Source organism: Dendropsophus ebraccatus, chromosome 1, assembly GCF_027789765.1.
Source record: "Dendropsophus ebraccatus isolate aDenEbr1 chromosome 1, aDenEbr1.pat, whole genome shotgun sequence".
Lineage (NCBI taxonomy): Eukaryota > Metazoa > Chordata > Amphibia > Anura > Hylidae > Dendropsophus > Dendropsophus ebraccatus.
The window spans coordinates 138,763,631-138,782,129 of record NC_091454.1 but is presented as its reverse complement, the minus strand read 5'-3'; the positions used below and the strand labels follow the sequence as shown (position 1 = coordinate 138,782,129).

General features: G+C 39.9%; 1 protein-coding gene across 3 annotated transcripts in view; it reads right to left on the bottom strand.

Annotated features, from left to right (window-relative positions):
* Positions 1 to 18,499, bottom strand: part of PPP6R2 (protein phosphatase 6 regulatory subunit 2) — a 65,078-nt gene that overhangs the window by 7,388 nt on the left and 39,191 nt on the right. For all 3 annotated transcript variants that reach the window (XM_069979609.1, XM_069979601.1, XM_069979617.1), the window contains exons 13-22: positions 16,681 to 16,796; positions 15,482 to 15,567; positions 15,137 to 15,217; positions 14,850 to 14,947; positions 11,945 to 12,002; positions 10,881 to 11,002; positions 8,287 to 8,474; positions 7,326 to 7,491; positions 4,958 to 5,046; positions 4,137 to 4,341 (exon numbers count right to left, since the gene is read on the bottom strand). In XM_069979609.1, coding sequence (XP_069835710.1) covers positions 4,137 to 4,341; positions 4,958 to 5,046; positions 7,326 to 7,491; positions 8,287 to 8,474; positions 10,881 to 11,002; positions 11,945 to 12,002; positions 14,850 to 14,947; positions 15,137 to 15,217; positions 15,482 to 15,567; positions 16,681 to 16,796 — 1,209 coding nt within the window. The remainder of the gene's footprint in view (positions 1 to 4,136; positions 4,342 to 4,957; positions 5,047 to 7,325; positions 7,492 to 8,286; positions 8,475 to 10,880; positions 11,003 to 11,944; positions 12,003 to 14,849; positions 14,948 to 15,136; positions 15,218 to 15,481; positions 15,568 to 16,680; positions 16,797 to 18,499) is intronic.

The following is an 18,499-nucleotide window of genomic DNA, read 5'->3' as shown; positions in this document are numbered from 1 at the left end:
GTTACAAAAATTTGCACTGCATTTGCAATAAAGTGCACCAACACAAACAGATTATACAGTAAAATAAAAAAAATAATGGCTATGAACACCTTCAAAAATACTTTTTTGATTCTTGGTTTGTGCTTTCTCCCCTTTCCACAGCCTGAGGTGGTGAGTAAAAGTTGTATTAGAGTCCATTTAAACAGAAAGATTATCTGACAGATTATCTGCCAAAGATTTGAAGCCAAAGTCAGGAATGGATTTGAAAAGAAGAGAAATCTCAGGCTTTCCTTTATGACTTGATCTCTGTTTATAGTCTGTTTCTGGCTTTGGCTTTGTCAGATAATCTTTCTGTGTAAATGGACCCTTATACACCCTGATCACTTTAGTAATCGAGCACTGATCTGCTAGATCGATGCTTGTTTACTGGGCCTATTACAAGGCTCGATTAGCGCACAAGGGCTGCATAGACATAATTAACAAATAATAATCAGCTGATTGTGTCTTTAGGTCCTGACCTAAAATGATTGGCCACCAGGTGCACATCGCTATGTGTAATAGTGATGTGTGTCCAACAGCTGATGAATTTGTAAAGAAAATAATAAACTGTATATGTTACCTCTCCATGCTCTCCGGTGGCTTCCTGGATTCTCCTTGCTCCGTGCAGCCTCTGATACAAGTTCAGAGCTGCTCTCTGAAGTTGTACTGGCGGCTGTGGGGAGCAAAGAGAACCCAGGAAGACACTGCGGAGCATGGAGAGGTAACGTTCACAGTTTATTTTTCTTTACAAATTCATCAGCTGTTGACCGCACATTACTATTACATGTAGTGATGCGCACCTGGTGGCCAATAATTTTAGGTCAGGACCTAAAGTCACAATCAGTTGATGATAGTGGTCATCCGCTGATCGTTGTCTTTAGTACACGCAGCGATGATCTGCCCAACTGGCCTCATTCTGCATATGATCGCTCTGTGTAATAGGGCCCAAAGTCACTCCGAAAGTCCAGATAAATTGTAGGAAATTTTTAATGAACACTATTTAGAAAGTTGCTTCATTTTATATACAGTGGTACCTTGGTTTAGGAGTAACTTGGTTTAAGAGAATTTAGGTTTAAGAGCTTATAGATTTTCAAAATTGTGACTTGGTTTTAGAGCATTGCTTTGGTTTAAGAGCTTATAGTTTTTCAAAATTGTGACTTGGTTTAAGAGCATTGCTTTGGTTTAAGAGCTCCCTATACTGGGTGGGAGTGCGAGTGGGGGAGGGGCATGGCCTGCATAGTGTGGTCTACAGCACTGTACTCTGACCCAGGAAGTCTCCCTCACCTTCCAAATCATAGCAGATAAACTTCAGGCTGGGGCTTGCATCAGAGGACAGGACTGTGGGGGGTAATCTCTTCATAGCTGTAACCCCTCTCTCCCCAGACAGAGCGGGCTGCATGTATGTGCCCACATCTGCCCTGCTCCTTCCTTCATGCTCTCTGCAGTCTCTGTCCGCCCTTGTGTTTCCCATCCTCTCCATTACTGTACAGTAACTTATAATATCACATATTCTGCTGTTTCTGAATGTTTGTTTTATTAGTTTTGCATGTTATTCAGAATAATAAATTATTATTTTTGGGATGTGGAACAAATTGTCTGCATTTCTATGATTTCTTAGGGGAAACTTTGCTTTGGTTTAAGAGTGGATTTAGATAACAAGCATAGTCCTGGAACGAATTATGCTCGTAAGCCAAGGCACCACTGTATTTAAAAAATAAAATAAAAAATCATAAATCAGTGCAAAGATGTCCATGCCCATAGCCTTTCCACGGCTACAATGTATAGATCCACAATTATTGCCTGTGTTCTGTGTTGCTTTAAATGCAAATGATAAAAAGAATATAAGAAATAAAAAGATCTGACAGCAATGAATTGATATGTAGGACACGTGGTGAGTCAGTTACATATAGAATGAGTAAACCATGCACTTAATGAGAGTGGTAAAAAGAAATGAGACTCTCCCTGCTCCTTTGGGTGTTTGAGGTGCTTGAATCCTGACCTGGCATGCTGTACATACCCTGCAGGTGTAAAGATTCTGAGCAGTAACCACAACAGGAGAGAAGACAAGGGAGAAGGACAGGATATGACACAAGAGAAAATATAGAGGAAACAGTAAAATAAATAGTGAGGACAGGTTGAATATGATGTAAGCTTAAGTGTTCAAAAAGGAATGAGGTATATGTAGGAAATTTATGTTTAGGGTGCGTTCACACCTACAGGATCTGCAGCAGATTTGATGCTGTGTTCAGTTATTTAAATAAAATCTGCTGCAGAAAATCAGCTGCAGATCCTGTAGGTGTGAACGCACCATAAAAACGATCTATAAACTACAAAACTATCATGGGTGATTAACTGACAAACTAACACAGTGGGAATTACATTTATCAGAGTGCAATTTTGTTTATTACCAAGTTTCCACTAGCTTTATTTTTGTGGGGCAATGTTCTATAACCAGTGACTCTAAGACGTAGCTTTAAAGCTACATGAAGTTAAATGGGCACTGCCAGTTAAAGAAAAAAAAAAAAAATCTTTTGACATGTCGCAGGTATTGGTTGGGATCTCATGGGTGAGACCTCCAGTAATCAGAAGAGTGAGGCAAGAGAAGCACGTGGTAGCGCATTTAACTCTTCACCTCAGCATTCACTGTCCTGTTGCTCAATTACAAGTCTATGGGGTCGGAGGATGAAGATAATTGACAATGGGGGAGTGAATCGCGCTACTGCGTGCTTCTCCATGTTGTTCTCCCCGAATCATCAAAACTTTTGACATGTCCCTGTGAAATGTCAAAGGTTTATCTAAATGACAGGCAATCATTTAAGGCATATTGGGCAACAAAGCAAGATGAAGAATGAAACAAGTGTATAACTAGGGTTCTGCACCTTTCTTTGTTTTAAAAACATTTTGTGGTGTTAAAGGATTTTCGGTAATCTCGTCTCTCTGGAGGTGTCAGCACTCAGCGATGGCTACTGTCTCCTATGCTAAGAGGAGGCTTAATTACTAAAGATGTTTTCCGACATCCGTGAATACTTAGCTGCTGGGGACCACCCCAATACCTACACAGGTATCATTTACATACAGCGTGGGACATTTACAAAGTACATTTTCAGCCCATATTAGTAACGCTGATAGTGATTACTTATATGGCTGGAAATAGTACTTGGGACTATATAACACTGTATTTATAGCTGCATGTATGATTTTCTTGCGATTGGTTCTCTTTAATTGTATATGTTGTTGGAGGGAACCCATCACAATAAAAATAAGCTGTGCAAACTGATATATATTTTTTGTATAAAACAATTCAGTAGAACTAGTAATTTGTTCATTTAATATACTGTCCATTTTGAGTGTTCTTGGCACTTTTTGCCTGGCACATTTTGCATCTAACAGATGTACTAATGTGTCTGTGCCAAAACTTTGTCCAAAAGCTGGCCATTGGAACTTTCTCCACATTTATTAGGTATTTTAGACACCTTTCCAAATCCAAAAAGGGTGTGGCTTAAGGTGCTACAGTGTACGTCAGAATATGGCTCAACATTCTAGTGCACATTTAAGTGAATCTGTTAGCTGCAATTCAAATTCCAAACTGCTGACGCTGTTAGATAGCTATTAGGACAAGAAGACACGCTCCTTTCATATATGTGTCTGTGCGCATAAAACATAAAAAACACTTTTATTCTCCAGTGCAAAGTGTCAGAGAGGCTTTCCAAAGCTGGACTTCGGCTGGTCAGGGATGGGGTATATGAGGAGGTATTAAAGCTTGCAAAAAATCAGGGGCGTGGGAAAGCCTCTTTGACACTTTACAAAGAAAATAAAAGCAAATGAAAATAAAGGCATTTGTCTTCCTTCTGGAAGGTTTTTTGTTTGCACACCCTAAAGACTTGTCTCAAGATTCCATTCCAAAAATCTGACTACACAGAACAATGCATGTGGATGGAGTTTTCAAAAACCCCGGCAGTTGCATGTCTATTTTGGTGCAGATTTTCACAGTGGATTTAAAATGGATTTTTAGTTTGCATGTAACATAAATATCTAATGTGTGGACTTACCCTCTGTTTCTAAACTAAGTGTTATGTGTTTAACACAGAAAATTTGTCACATTAAATTTACGCATTTACCTACTAAATGTAGCCTTCTCATTCTTGGTGTCCATGGTGAGTCGGATAGTCTCATGTCCAGCTCCAGTGCTTATGGTTTCGGTAATAATATTGTTTTTATCGTCTTCTTCACTGTCAGAACCACCAGAAGAGCTGCTATCTGAACCAATTACCGGAGCCTTTCTAGCTGCACATACATTCCACACACATGGGGACGTGGCACTGACTGTAGAGCCAAGAGAAGCAAAACATTTCATGTAAATGAAAGAGTCAGTGGAGAGTCAGTACAGCAAGAGTCAGTGGAGACTACAGTTTCAATCATGCAATGCTGCAATCTATTCCAAACTCTCTTCCAATTCTATTTCTCTGGTTGCTGATTAGGGCCTCATGTATCAAAACTGTGAGATTCTTTTTGTTGCTTATAACAGCCAATTAGAACTCAGGTTTCATATTACTATGGGCAATATGAGAAATTAAAGCTGAGCTTTGTTTGCTATGGGCAACAAAGAAAATGTTACTATAAGACTATAAGGCTTAATAAAGCTCCCCACATGCTTCCACCCTCAAACAGTTTGGCCTCTCCACTTAACACTACTTATGACATGACATACCATAAAGGGAAGCAAATTTCTACTGATGTATCCAGAATTATACAGTATATTCACTGATTATTGACACTGCGACAATTTAATGTTTATGGGGATAGGCTGACTGTCCTTGGGTGTTTACATTTAAACATGACTGATTTTCATGAGCACATCCAGCAATGCTCTGTAAACAGTGATTACTTGTACATACAAAGGTAGCAACAATTTCTACAAATCAGCCAAACACATGCTTACAGAACTTTTCTTGACTCTGCTTAGAATGTCCCTCTGACGCGCTGCTCTCAGTATCCACTGGTGAACTGCATCGGGGACCAGATTCAGAACTATGAACAGAAGTAATAGTTAATAAGCAATATCATCTTTTCTGTTGTACTAACAGCATAAATCTTAAGACATTTTGTAAGATTAGTCAATACAAGAGCCACTAAATATTCTTGTTAAATATTCAAGTACAATTTAATTTAAAATAATATTTCTAATGAATTCAATTGGCAACACTGCATTTCTTTGTTAAGCCCCAGTGGCTTAAGGTCACATCTTTAAGAGTTGACCTCTATCATACCAGGGTGTTCAAACTAGACAACCCCTTAAAACATTAGACAAGGGGCCTTTGAATATTAGCAAATGGCATAATTAATTTCCCCGGATGCTCTGGCAGCAAAGAACAAGTAAAACTGTATTTTACAGCTGTAGAATCTCAAAGCAAAAAGGGGCAAATCTTATATGGGAGCTCCATTTTTGATGCTCCATATAAGTATCTCACCCAACAGCATCTCTTAACCACTAAAGACACTGGGGACAATCTCAGATAAAATGCACTTGGGCTGAACAAGCTAAGGCGAGTGATTTAAGGTGCTCATAAAAGGGCCAGAATCCCCCTTTTTAGAGTAAGCTCTCCATTAATGAATTACTAGGGTCACAAAGGTACAGTGGATAACGCCATGCATTGGGGTGTTTTGATTACGACTTTGACAGGAACTGTGGAATAGACACCTCTATGAAGCACTTTGCAGTAATCAATCACTTAAAATTACCTCCAATGTCACCTGGACTACACTCTGCATGATAATATAAGTATTCTGTAAACGGCAGAGAGTCAGTATTATGAGATTTTAAAATTGGAAAAGTGTTTTTACTATATGAATTAAAAGTTATGTCTCATAGAAGGGGATAACATTTTTGATAACTATTTTATGCCAAGTTCTGTAAGCAATTTACGACTGCAGCAAGTCACAGGTTTTATGGGATAAAGTTTGAATTTTAATGATCTGGGCTTCCTTTTACTGTGTTTAGTTTATTTCTCTTTCAATTACTTATGAGAAATGACCATATAAGCCAGGTCAATTATTATTTTTTCTTTGGCCCTCCAGCTGTTGCAAAACTACAATTCCCATGAGGCCTGGACAGCCGAAGATTCCCTAACCCTGGAATAAGCCATTATATTAAGGCACTGTACATAGTAAAACAGTCTCACTGTTTTAACTCAACTGTTTTAACTCAATATTGTTTTAGGATAAAATTCAGTGTTGTTTAATGTCTTAAGATACTTTATAGTGTGAGGAGCTTTACTTTTCTCATACCTAGATCCTAACCCTCTGCAAAAAATTAAACAATAAAAAAAACAGCACTGGGGGGTTGCATACTGTCCATCACTGGTTTTACTGTATAAGCACAATTTTTTGGTGTCATGGAGCTCGTCAGGATAGTATATATTTTCCCGGGATCATCCTAGCTAGTGCTGGTAGCCCCATAAGAGATTAATCTACTAGTTCTAACTATATAATTTACCCAGTTTTGTTCTGACAACTCCAAAAAAGTCCTGCCACATACGTTTTATAGTGCAACATATAAATCAAGAAACAACAGAAGAGATTGCACAAATCGAATAGAAAAATATAACAAAAATCTTTATTGGAAATTATAAATTAATAAAATTACACAGAGTATAGTATGGGATAAAACACAGAGGTCAAAACCAGGCAGGGAGGAAGATATCAGCGTGGTACTTGTCCGTGAAAACCCAATTATATTTAGTGGGTGAGATAATTATTATCACAACAGCACCATCTAGTGGTCACTAATGGTATGGAAGCTATAAGCCGAATACACAAACCCAGGGAGGTGCCTGAAAAAAATCATAGGCTACAAAAAATCACATTAAAGAAGAGGGGGGCTGTATGCAACCCCTCCACAGGCTAATCCCAATGGAAATATTGGTGAAAAACCAAGCAGTAAAATCAGTACATTACATCCATAATACAAGTAACTCAGTGAACACAGACAATACCACACTGAAATCCTACCACCCGCCTGGCACAAAAGCCCGACGTACGTTTCGCTCACTTCATCAGGAGATAATGGACTTAATTCATTTACCACAGATATATATACACACACATAAGGAACACAGATGCATTGTTGGTATACACCCAAAAAAAAGTGAAAAAAAAGTGAATGAGTGAGTAGTGCGCACGTGTGTGAAGTGTAATTACTCTGTGTAATTTTATTAATTTATAATTTCCAATAAAGATTTTTGTTATATTTTTCTATTCGATTTGTGCAATCTCTTCTGTTGTTTCCAGTTTTGTTCTGAGCAACCTACCAACAAAATGGCTGAAAGTCAGTAAACTTGGCCCATCCCTTTTCTTCAGGAGTGGACGTCTCTGGAGCAGGTGCATCCCACACACTAGAACCTACATCCAAAGCTACACAAGGAGTGGGAGGTTTGGAGTTCACATGCTCATCAAACACAGCAGTCCATCCAGTCTCTTAGTATGAAAACACAAGTGAAAGAAATCAGATGTATTTTGCATTGCATTGTTCCACAAATAAACATTACTTTTTGTTTTCTATCAGATCATACAAAATGCACTAATGTTTCATTTGGAATCATGAAAAAATGCATGTGTCTTAATATTACTGATACCCCTGTGTTTTCTTGATTTCTTACCTCGTGTGTCAGAGATCGCGAGTCATGCATACTGAGTAGCTCAGTCCAATAGTTTGAATCCTCTTAAACAACCCCAGATTAGTGATTTCTGCTATTGTGCAGTCTAGCCAATAACAATCAAAGAATTTAATATCCAGCTTTGATGTGTCCAGTCTGCTTGTCTTTATCAGAATATAAAACCACACATCCCATAAGCACAAATGACAGTACATTGCATATGCATAAAGGATGCCAATCTGACATGTTATGGGTTTGCTAGCCCTTAGTCACAGCAATGACCAAGGGTTAGCAAACCCGAAATGTGTCAGATTGGCATCCTTTGTGCATATGGGATGTGGTTTTATGTTCTAATAAATATAAGCGGACTAGACACAACGAAGCTGCTGGATGTTAAGTTCTTTATTTGTATCCCGGCTGCCTTTACTACGTGGAGAATCCCTGCACAGGTGAGTCCCTGGTTGGAGAAGTGCACTGCGCTTTATTGGTAAAGTGCATAACTTTTTATTATGCAAAAAGCAACATCTATTGTGGAATCATAATACCCCTTTAAACATGTGTCATAGTCTGCTGACGCAATATTTTTTAATTAAAGAAAAAAAGTTTTAGTTTTTACCTTCTGAGGTTGTGCTCTCTCTATGCGTTGGAGGACTACCACTGATTGGACTTAGATTAGGCGGTGTTTCTGCATTGTGACAACCTCCCTGCCCTTCATCATCAGTTGCAGGGCTGCCCTCTGGCTCTCCATTCTCCAAGTCACTGCGGGATGAATCCTCGGAAGACTGTGATACTCCAAACCTGCAACTAAAAATATCAGGCCAATGAGGAGAGAAAAGAACAAAACCACTATTTTTTTCTCCTTGCAATTGTAGTGAAATGCAAAGCAATGAGAATCAGAACTCAATATTCTCCTGAAGATTTTTCTTTTACTTTTTGAGGACACAGATACTATATTATTATACTTGTGAGATTGGTGCTTGTCATCTGCAGCATGTGTAACTGGGCTCTTTAACACAAATATACAATCAATCTTCACTTCATTTCAATCTTCTTTCTCTTTATCTATATAATAAAAATTAATTTCTGTCTGTCCCTTATAGACTTCTGAACGCCTGAACTGTTTGAACCCAAATTTGGCACGCAGGTACATTGGATGCATGGGAAGGTTAGAGTGACAGTCCTGTCTTTGTGATTTTACCTCACAGGGGGCGGTACACAAGCAGCTCTTAAAGGGAAGGTACCCAAGCCGCTCTTCAAGGGACAGTACCCAAGTCGCTCTTCAAGGGACAGTACCCAAGTCGCTCTTCAAGGGACGGTACCCTAGCCGCTCTTAAAGGGATGGTACCCAAGTCGCTCTTAAAGTGACATTACATAAATCGCTCTTAAAGGAACGGTACCCAAATTACTCTTAAAGGGACGGTACCCAAGTCGCTCTTAAAGGGGCGGTACCCAAGTCGCTCTTAAAGGGGCATTACATAACTCGCTCTTAAAGGGACAGTACCCAACCCACTCTTAAAGGGACAGTACCCAAGCCGCTCTTAAAGGGACGGTACCCAAGTAGCTCTTAAAGTGACTGTACCCAAGCCGCTCTTAAAGGGACGGTACCCAAGTCGCTCTTAAAGGGACAGTACCCAAGTCGCCCTTAAAGGGTCAGTACTTAAGCTGGTTTTCAAAAGATGGTACCTAAGTCTTTTTTGAAGGGACAGTACTTAAGCTGGTGTTAAAGGGACAGTATATAGGTTACTCAAAGCATTGTCACCAAAATTGCTCCTTAAGGGACTGTACCAAAGTCGCTCTTAAAGGGAGGGTATCAAGGGTTACAGTTTCTCTTAAAGGGATGTCACCGTTAAAGGGGCGCTCTTTTTAAGCACTATGGGGGAGATTTATCAAAGGGTGTAAAATTTAGACAGGTGCAAACTACGCACAGCAACCAATCACAGCTCAGCTTTAGGCAGTGCTGAAAGGAAAGAGGAGCTGTGATTGGTTGCTGTGGGCAGTTTGCACCAGTCTAAATTTTACACCCTTTGATAAATCTCCCCCTATGTATTTTCCTGGAAATGCAAATCTAGTTTTACATTTGTAAAATGTATTGTACTTTGCTTTTGAGACACCACTACATCTTTAGGGTCTAACATTTACTTCAATTTGGCAAAATGCCTCCAAAGAAAACTTGCTTATTTGGCAGGAGATCTAGCATGGCCATGAGAAAAACTGCATCATAAGCTGCAGGGACTCCTCAGCAAATTCAGGCACATCTGCAGGCTTATCAAATGCACCATGCTACGGCTCGAGCTTCTGGAACCACCTCAGGAAACTCAGGTCAGGCAGAAAGCTGATCAAATGTGCCATGCTGCTGCTAGGGCTGCTGAAATAACTCAGGAAACTCAGGCAATTGGAAGACTTTATTAATTTAAAATCAAAATCTTAGTAATAGACTGTGATAGCAGCGATCTGCTGCCGTCGCTCTGTGTAAAAGGAGTGGTGGCAGCAGACCGCCACTATCCTCTATGGGTTGCCAGGACGATCTAGTGATCAACTGGGCAGCCCCCCGCAGCTTCCCACGGCCCTTCCTGCACTAACCTGCTCGCTGCTGCTGTAGTAGAGGTGGCAGCGAGCAGGGAACGAGAAGCAAACAAGCGCTGACAGCGCTCATTTGCTCCTCACAGTCAGCCCGTGGAATAGGGCCTTTAGCTGTACACCAGACGATTTGTCCTAGGTGTCGTTATTTATCCTTTCACTCTCTCTCCCTTCCCCACCTGCTCAAGATAAGTGGTACATTTATTTAATCGGTGTGGGCTTGGCTTGCATTAGTATCTGCATGCAAGCCAGCTGCAGATCGATGTCAGAGAACTGGAAGATGACTGTATAAGTCAACCCCGATACCTACACGAAAAGCAATAATGCAATCTATCTGCTTTCATCAATAGAGAAATACAGACTATGACATGGCCAAATGCAATAAAAATATATATTTTGGCCACACACGCTTAACTGTAATTATAAAAAAAAAAAAAAAAAATAGATGACCCAGGCACATAATTTGGCTGATAAGTTAAATTCCTTAACCAGGTTTAAAGCCATTCAAATTCAGCAAAAACAAATATAATCCAAATACTTTGTAACATAGAAAAGTAAACAAATATTTCTATTAGAACTCTGCTACAAGGACAAGAATGATATAGAAAAGTAAATGATAAATATGCAACTTACCGAGTTCTAGACTTGACCTGTGTACCATAACCAATCTCTTTTTCCTCCCAAATATCCTCCTCTTCATCATCAAACTGATGAATTCTTTCATTGCAGCAAGCTTCAAATAGGTCAGCATTAGGCTTAAATAAAGAAAAATGTATATAAAATGTAAAAAATGTATACAAAATATAAAGGATGAAATGTGAGGATGACTTGAACAGTAAGTTGGGGAAGAAGCCTTTAATTGTATGTATCTTTCATCTTTCATATGTTTAATTCTAGGGTATTCTGCCGGTGGCCACATTATTAATATTAGTTGTAATGCCTTTGGACTATACACATAGTTGTTAATTTCATTGGTTGTATAAATTAGTGATCTTTTAAATAGATCAATGCTTGATTAGAAAAAGTGAACATTAATGTGTCGATATGTGAGCAACTGCACTGTAAGATAGATGTTAAGACCTACTGTGCTGTACACTTTTGCTTCAGGTTGGTCTATAGAGTATTGACCTACTAGTAGTATTGAAGTGGAAGTTATGTTTTGTTGATGCTATGTGCTTTAGGGTGTGTTCACACCTACAGGATCCGCAGCAGATCTGCAGCAGATCCGCAGATTTGATGGTGCAGATTTGATGCTATGTTCAGTTATTTAAATGAAATCTGCTGCGGATCCGCTGCGGAAAATACGCTGCGGATCCGGTTAGTGTGAACGTACGCTTAAACTGATACTGAGGTGTACTTTACATACAGAGGTGGTCCAAGATAATCCTAGTGTGCAGTCATTGTTAGACGTTGTGAAACACATGTATAATGTGACAACACAAAAGAAAGAATATTGAGATTTGTTGAGTTTATTCATTAAAAATATGTCCTGAAGGAAATATTTCAAGTTAAGCTGCAAGCAAACGCTCTGTAGATCACGGATGCTACGGAGGGTGAAGCTGTGGGCCTTTATCGGGAACTCCCAGCGTCTGTACTCTACGGAGCGTGTGCATGCAGTCAAATTCTGTTACAAAAAATGTGAAAATGTTTAATGGGCATGGCAAAGAAATAAGAAATGAAGATTCCATGGTACTTACATTTTCATCTTCAGCTTCTAGATTAAAATTAATCTCTGTGATCCGATCAAAGGGAGCACTAAAACATAGGGAAAGAGTTACTAAATTAAATGGTCTCATTACAAGTTTTAGATGAGGAGTGTTGAGAAGCATAATACATGAAAATTTAGATGGATCGTGTGAATCTGCATGCTGCAAACATAACATAGGAGGTAAATAGTTTATGAAAGCATTCAGATATAAAGCTATGTTCTCCAATAGGCAAATACTACAGGGATTTTCAGCACAATCCATGGCAGAAACCAACAGTGAAAACTCAGATCTTCCTTACAGAGCTTATTTCTAATGTTTCAATGTGGTATTGTTACAGATAAATATATATATTTTTAGAAACAACAGATCAGACACAAATAATTGTCTGGTGGCTATGAAGGGATAGATCATAGCTCCTCCTGCATTTACGGTTTGATGGAAAATTCTCTTAGTGTTTAGGGGCTATTTTGTTTTTTTTTGGTTTGGGAAATGGGCCTTTATGCCTGAAAATGTCGAAATACACATGCATGTTTGATTTGACGATGTATTCTGAGCAAAAGGATCTTCTGTTTGGGGAAAGTTGGGAGGACCCATAACAGCTGTTCATTGGGATTGACTACTTAATCCTACTTAAATCAAGCAGTTTAACTGACTTTAGGCTATGTTCACACTACGTATATTTGAGGCTGTATGTTTGAGGCTGTATAGCAACCAAAAGAAGGAGTGGATTGAAAACACAGAAAGGCTCTGTTCACATAATGTTGTAATTGAGTGGATGGCCGTCATTTAATGGCAAATATGTGCTGTTATTTTAAAACAACGGCTGTTGTATTGAAATAATGGAAGTTATTTACCGTTATATGGCGGCCATCCACTCAATTACAACATTATGTGAACAGATCCTTTCTGTGTTTTCAATCCACTCCTGGTTTTGGTTGCTATGAGGACCTGACATGAGGACTAAATACAGCCTCAAATATACATAGTGTGAACCCAGCCTTAGGCTGGGTTCACACTACGTATATTTGAGGCTGTATTTTTGAGGCTGTATAGCAACCAAAACCAGGAGTGGATTGAAAACACAGAAAGGCTGTTCACATAATGTTGTAATTGAGTGGAAGGCCATCATTTAATGGCAAATATTTTCTGTTACCTTAAAACAACGGCTGTTGTATTGAAATAATGGCCGTTATTTACCGTTATATGGCGGCCATCCACTCAATTTCAACATTGTGTGAACATAGCCTTTCTGTGTTTTCAATCCACTCCTGGTTTTGGTTGCTATGAGGACCTGACTTGCGGACCAAATACTGCCTGAAATGTACGTAGTGTGAACCCAGCCATAATGTGTATGGTTTAGGGCCCTTTTACTCTGACTGATTATCAGCAATAAGCGATGGTAAAAACACTCATTCAGCCAGCCTGTGCAAAGGTGTCAGCAAACAGCTGAAGGTGCCTTCTCATCGACTGATCGCAACTTTTGAGCAGACCTACAAATCATTGCTTACTGGCCGCACATCTTTCCTGTGTAAACAGGGGATGTGTGGATGATAAATGGCCACACAAAAGATACAGGGATTGTTTGTGCGGTTTGGCCGCTCGATTAATTGTGTTGTGTACGAGCACCAATTTCACTGAACAGTACTCGTTTGCGTTCTTGTGGGGCCACATTTCAGGCTGTGTAAAAGGACCCTTTAAAGGAGTTTTCCAGGAGGAGAAAAAGCAGTACTTTTCTTTCCTCCTTGCACTCCACTTCAGCCTCCGGGTCGAAAAAAGAATTCTAAGGGGCAGGGGTGAGTACTACATCTAGATCATTGCATGCAGGCCATTTGCAGCCGCAGATGGCCAAAGATTGTTCAGTCTAAAAGGACCTTAATAGAGATGAGCGAACCTCGAGCTTGTTCGAGTCCATCCAAGCCCAAACTTTCGGCATTTGATTAGCGGTGGCTGCTGAAGTTGGATAAAGCCCTAAGGGCCCTATTCCACAGTAACGATAATCGGCCCCATTCGGCTGATTATCGCTCGGTGAAATAGAGAGAACGATCAGCCGATGACTGTGTCATCGGCTGATCGTTCATTTAGGACCAGACCTAAAATCATCGTTCCCCCACCGCACATCGCTACGGTTGAATAGCGGTGCACGGTGGGCGACCGACGACTTGAGAACCACAGCATACATTACCTGCAGGGCTTCTCCTCCGCTCCGTCTTCCTCCCCGGGTCCCGGGCGCTTTAGCCTCAGAATGGCCTGTCAGCTGACGGAGCGCTCAGCCAATCACAGGCCGGGACCCCCTCAGCTGACAGGCTATTCTGAAGCCAGAGGAAGACGGAGCGGAGGAGAAGCCCTGCAGGTAATGTATGCTGTGGTTCTCAAGTCGTTGGTTGCCCGCCGTGCACCGCTATTCAACCGTAGCGATGTGCGGTGGGGGAACGATGATTTTAGGTCTGGCCCTAAATGAACGATCAGCCGATGACACGATCATCGGCTGATCGTTCTATTTCACTGAGCGATAATCGGCCGAATCGGGCCGAATGTATGCTGCAAGGACGTCGGTAACGATGTCCCTGCAGCCCTCGCTCAACGATCATCGGGCCGTGGAATAGGCCCAGTAAACAAGCGGCGATCTAGCAGATCGGCGCTCGTTTACATCGTTGATCGGGCCCTCCTCGGCCCGTGAAATAGTACTCTAAGGCTATGTGGAAAACATGGATATAGTCATTGGCTGTATCCATGTTTTCCAGACAACCTTAGAGCTTTATCCAAGTTCAGCAGCCCCTGCTAATCAAATGCCGAAAGTTCGGGTTCGGATGGACTCAAACCCGAACCCGGTTCGCTCGTCTCTAGACCTTAACTGAAAAAGTACACAATATAGGATAAAAAGGAGGTAATTTACTTAATGTTGTCTTCCTGCTCTGCAAATTCTTCATCATTAAAACCAAACTGGTCAACAAAGTTAGACGTCATCTGTTGAACTTGGTAGTCTGAAAAGGCCTGAAATTCAGATGTGAGCATCAAACATACAGCAGATTAATAGGCATACAAAGGAACAAGAAACATTAATGTTGATAAGCCACTAAAGATTCTAAGCACACAAAAGACACACAAAAAGGCAAACCCATAAGAAATGCATTAACGTCTTCCATATTGAACCCACAAATATTCACCAGCTGAACAACTCACTTGCTGCACAGACAATTCATTGGGAAAAGCACTGTCAATGTCTTCATCTTCACTGGAAGAGCGTAGATGATGGGTGTTTACCTGAAAATTGAAAGATACACCAAGTAAATATATAAATAACTGAAAACTGCACTGGCACATATCATGATTATACATATATATATATATATATATATATATATATATATATATGTATGTATAATCATGCTATATGCCAGTGCAGTTTTCAGTTTCATTTATTCATATTTTCAGATACATAAATAGATTTTTCTTTCTTCTTCTTCTTTTTGAATGTAGGACACAATAAAGTATACTAATTAGACAAGAATATGAAGATAACTTTACCAAGTCCACAGTGTTTCTTCGGTTTGTTTCAGTCAATGTCTCTTCAACAAACGTTTCCCACCTCCCCCTACAGTCCTCTGGGAGCTCTAGAGAGACAGAGAAATAGAGAGCAGTGTAACATTCGACATAACATTCAATGTCACTAAATGTTTTTTGCATTGATACTCTGTACTTATATGCTTAAAGGAGTACTCAAATTTATTTTAAAAAGCCTGCTAGTGGTGTACAGTAAACAACATTTCCTTGTCCTGTGCCAGTGCCAGTCCGCCCCTCTGTTTTCTTTCCCTGATGAAACGATCTCCCTGATCTGTTGATGACATTTTTAACCCACTACAGTCTCATTGACTGGCTGCTCTGGATTCAGAATACATGCACAACAGTTGGAAGTTGTGTCATCAAGGTAAGTAAACAGAGGCACAAGGCGGACTGAAGCGCCAACACAGAAACTGAAAACGTATTCAGTAATTTGTTACTTTACAGCAGGCTGTAAAGGTAGCAGGCTGCAGTAAAGTTTAAAAATAAATTGGAGTACCCCTTTAATAATTTTAAACATAATGAAATTTGGTGGGCACCCCTAAATAAATAAAATAAGAAGTGAAGGGGTGCACCTGTGTGTCAAAGAAGTAGTACTAAACAAGTGAAGAGAGAAAGCTGAGCACAAATCAGAATGCACACCCATATATATTAAGCTTTATTGAAACTGGCTACAAAATTAAAAAAAAAAAAATAATAATAATAATAAATCACATTTTTACAAACCCTTGGTAAGGGATGTGTGACAGCACTGTTATAGGGCACAATATGCCACTATGAGCTGCCCGAGTGCAGAAAAATACATCAATAACCTGCATTCATAATGCCTGTGGTGACCAGATAAAATGCATATATGTGCAAACAATTATATGGACGCCAATATCCCATGTCTGAAATACAACCTAAAGATATGATGCCCGGGACGACAGTGAGTAGAGATGATCCTCTGTAATAAATAAGTATGTGGCTTTCTAGCATGAGTATTGTTTAATAAAAAAACAGGTCCTCTGGGCTTCACAAAAAAAACATTGTGCCACGTGTATAATAGTTATTAGGAGAAATGTTATTGATGTTCTGATGTCTGCTCTGTACAGACAGATTATTATTGCAGGATGTAAACTATAAACGTGCCATAATGAATGAGGATAACAGTTTAAGGATATTACCTGTAATAAAGTCACTGATCTGTACTTGAATAGGTCCCTTCTCCATATTCTGTACAACTGCATTGGCAATACGAGTTAAGTGACCCATATTTCCCCTCCTCATTCCTCCCTCAGCCCTGCATACAAAGAAACACAGTATAAACATCACTTACAAGATAATGTCTCAAAACAATCAATATACACACAAGCAGGGAAATGCAATCAGTCCCTCAGTTCATAGGACAACAGAAAAACTATTTGTGTACCCTTCCCCCCTACCCTTCCCTTTACCCGGTCTCGTTAAAGTGTATTTGGTCTTAAGTACGTTCGTTTCACGTTTCGTCATAAATGTGTTGTCTTGTGTGTGTCCTATTTTTCCCTAGCAAGGGGTCCAGGCTCTGACTCGCTAGTTGGTGCTGAGAGCTCATGATATTTCTTGAGTGCTTTCTTTTTCCTGAGGCTTCGCTTTTGTCCAGACGAGGTGTGTGTTCATTTGTTTAACCTGGACTCACCATTTGTATCAAGCTGACTGTTTTCTATGTGTTTCTTACTCTTTAAGTCTTTGTATCAGCGCATAGCTTCTCTGTTTTATGCTTGAGTGTACTTTGTTTGTACAATGCAGATTGTGTATGTATGTTTAAAAATTTTGGAAAACTTTAATAAACTCAGAGTTAACATAAAAAAATAAAAAAAACTATTTGTGTAAACACACAAAAGGTTTATGCCAGTAATACATACACACATCAACAGAGAAGCATGCTTAACCCTTTAAGGACATGGCCCATTTTCGTTTTTACGTTTTCGGTTTTTCCTCCTTGTGTTTAAAAGGTCATAGCACTTGCATTTTTCCACCTAGAAACCCACATGACCCCTTATTTCTTGCGTCACTAATTGTACTTTGCAATTACAGGCTGAATTTTTGCATAAAGTACACTGCGAAACCAGAAAAAAATTCAAAGTGTGGTGAAATTGAAAAAAAAAACGCATTTCTTTTATTTGGGGGAAATGTGTTTTTACGCCATTCGCCCTGGGGTAAAACTGACTTGTTATGCATGTTCCTCAAGTCGTTACGATTAAAACGATATATAACATGTATAACTTATATTGTATCTGATGGCCTGTAAAAAATTCAAACCGTTGTTAACCAATATACATTCCTTAAAATCGCTCCATTCCCAGGCTTATAGCGCTTTTATCCTTTGGTCTATGGGGCTGTGCGAGGTGTCATTTTTTGCGCCATGATGTGATCTTTCTATCGGTACCTTGATTGCGCATATACGACTTTTTGATCGCTTTTTATTACATTTTTTCTGGATTTGATGCGACCAAAAATGCGCAATTTTGCACTTTGGGATTTTTTTGCGCTGACGCCGTTTACCGTACGAGATCAGGAATGTGATTAATTAATAGTTCGGGCGATTACGCACGCGGCGATACCAAACATGTTTATTTATTTATTTATTTGTTTACTTTTATTTAAAACCTGGGGAAAGGGGGGTGATTCAGACTTTTATTAGGGGAGGGGGATTTTTACTATTAACAACACGTTTTTTTTTTTTTTACACATATACTAGAAGCCCCCCTGGGGGACTTCTAGTATATACACTGTGATCTCTCATTGAGATCTCTGCAGCATAGATATGCTGCAGAGATCCATGAGATCGGCACTCGTTTGCTTTCGGCTGCTGCAGCCGGAAACAAACGAGTGCCGAGCCGAGGACGGCGCCATCTTGGACGCGTCCCCGGCCGGCATCAGTAACGGAGATCGCTCCTCCGGGACAAGGTCCCGGAGGAGCGATCTCCCCCACTAGACACCAGGGAAACGTTGCCTCCGGTAATC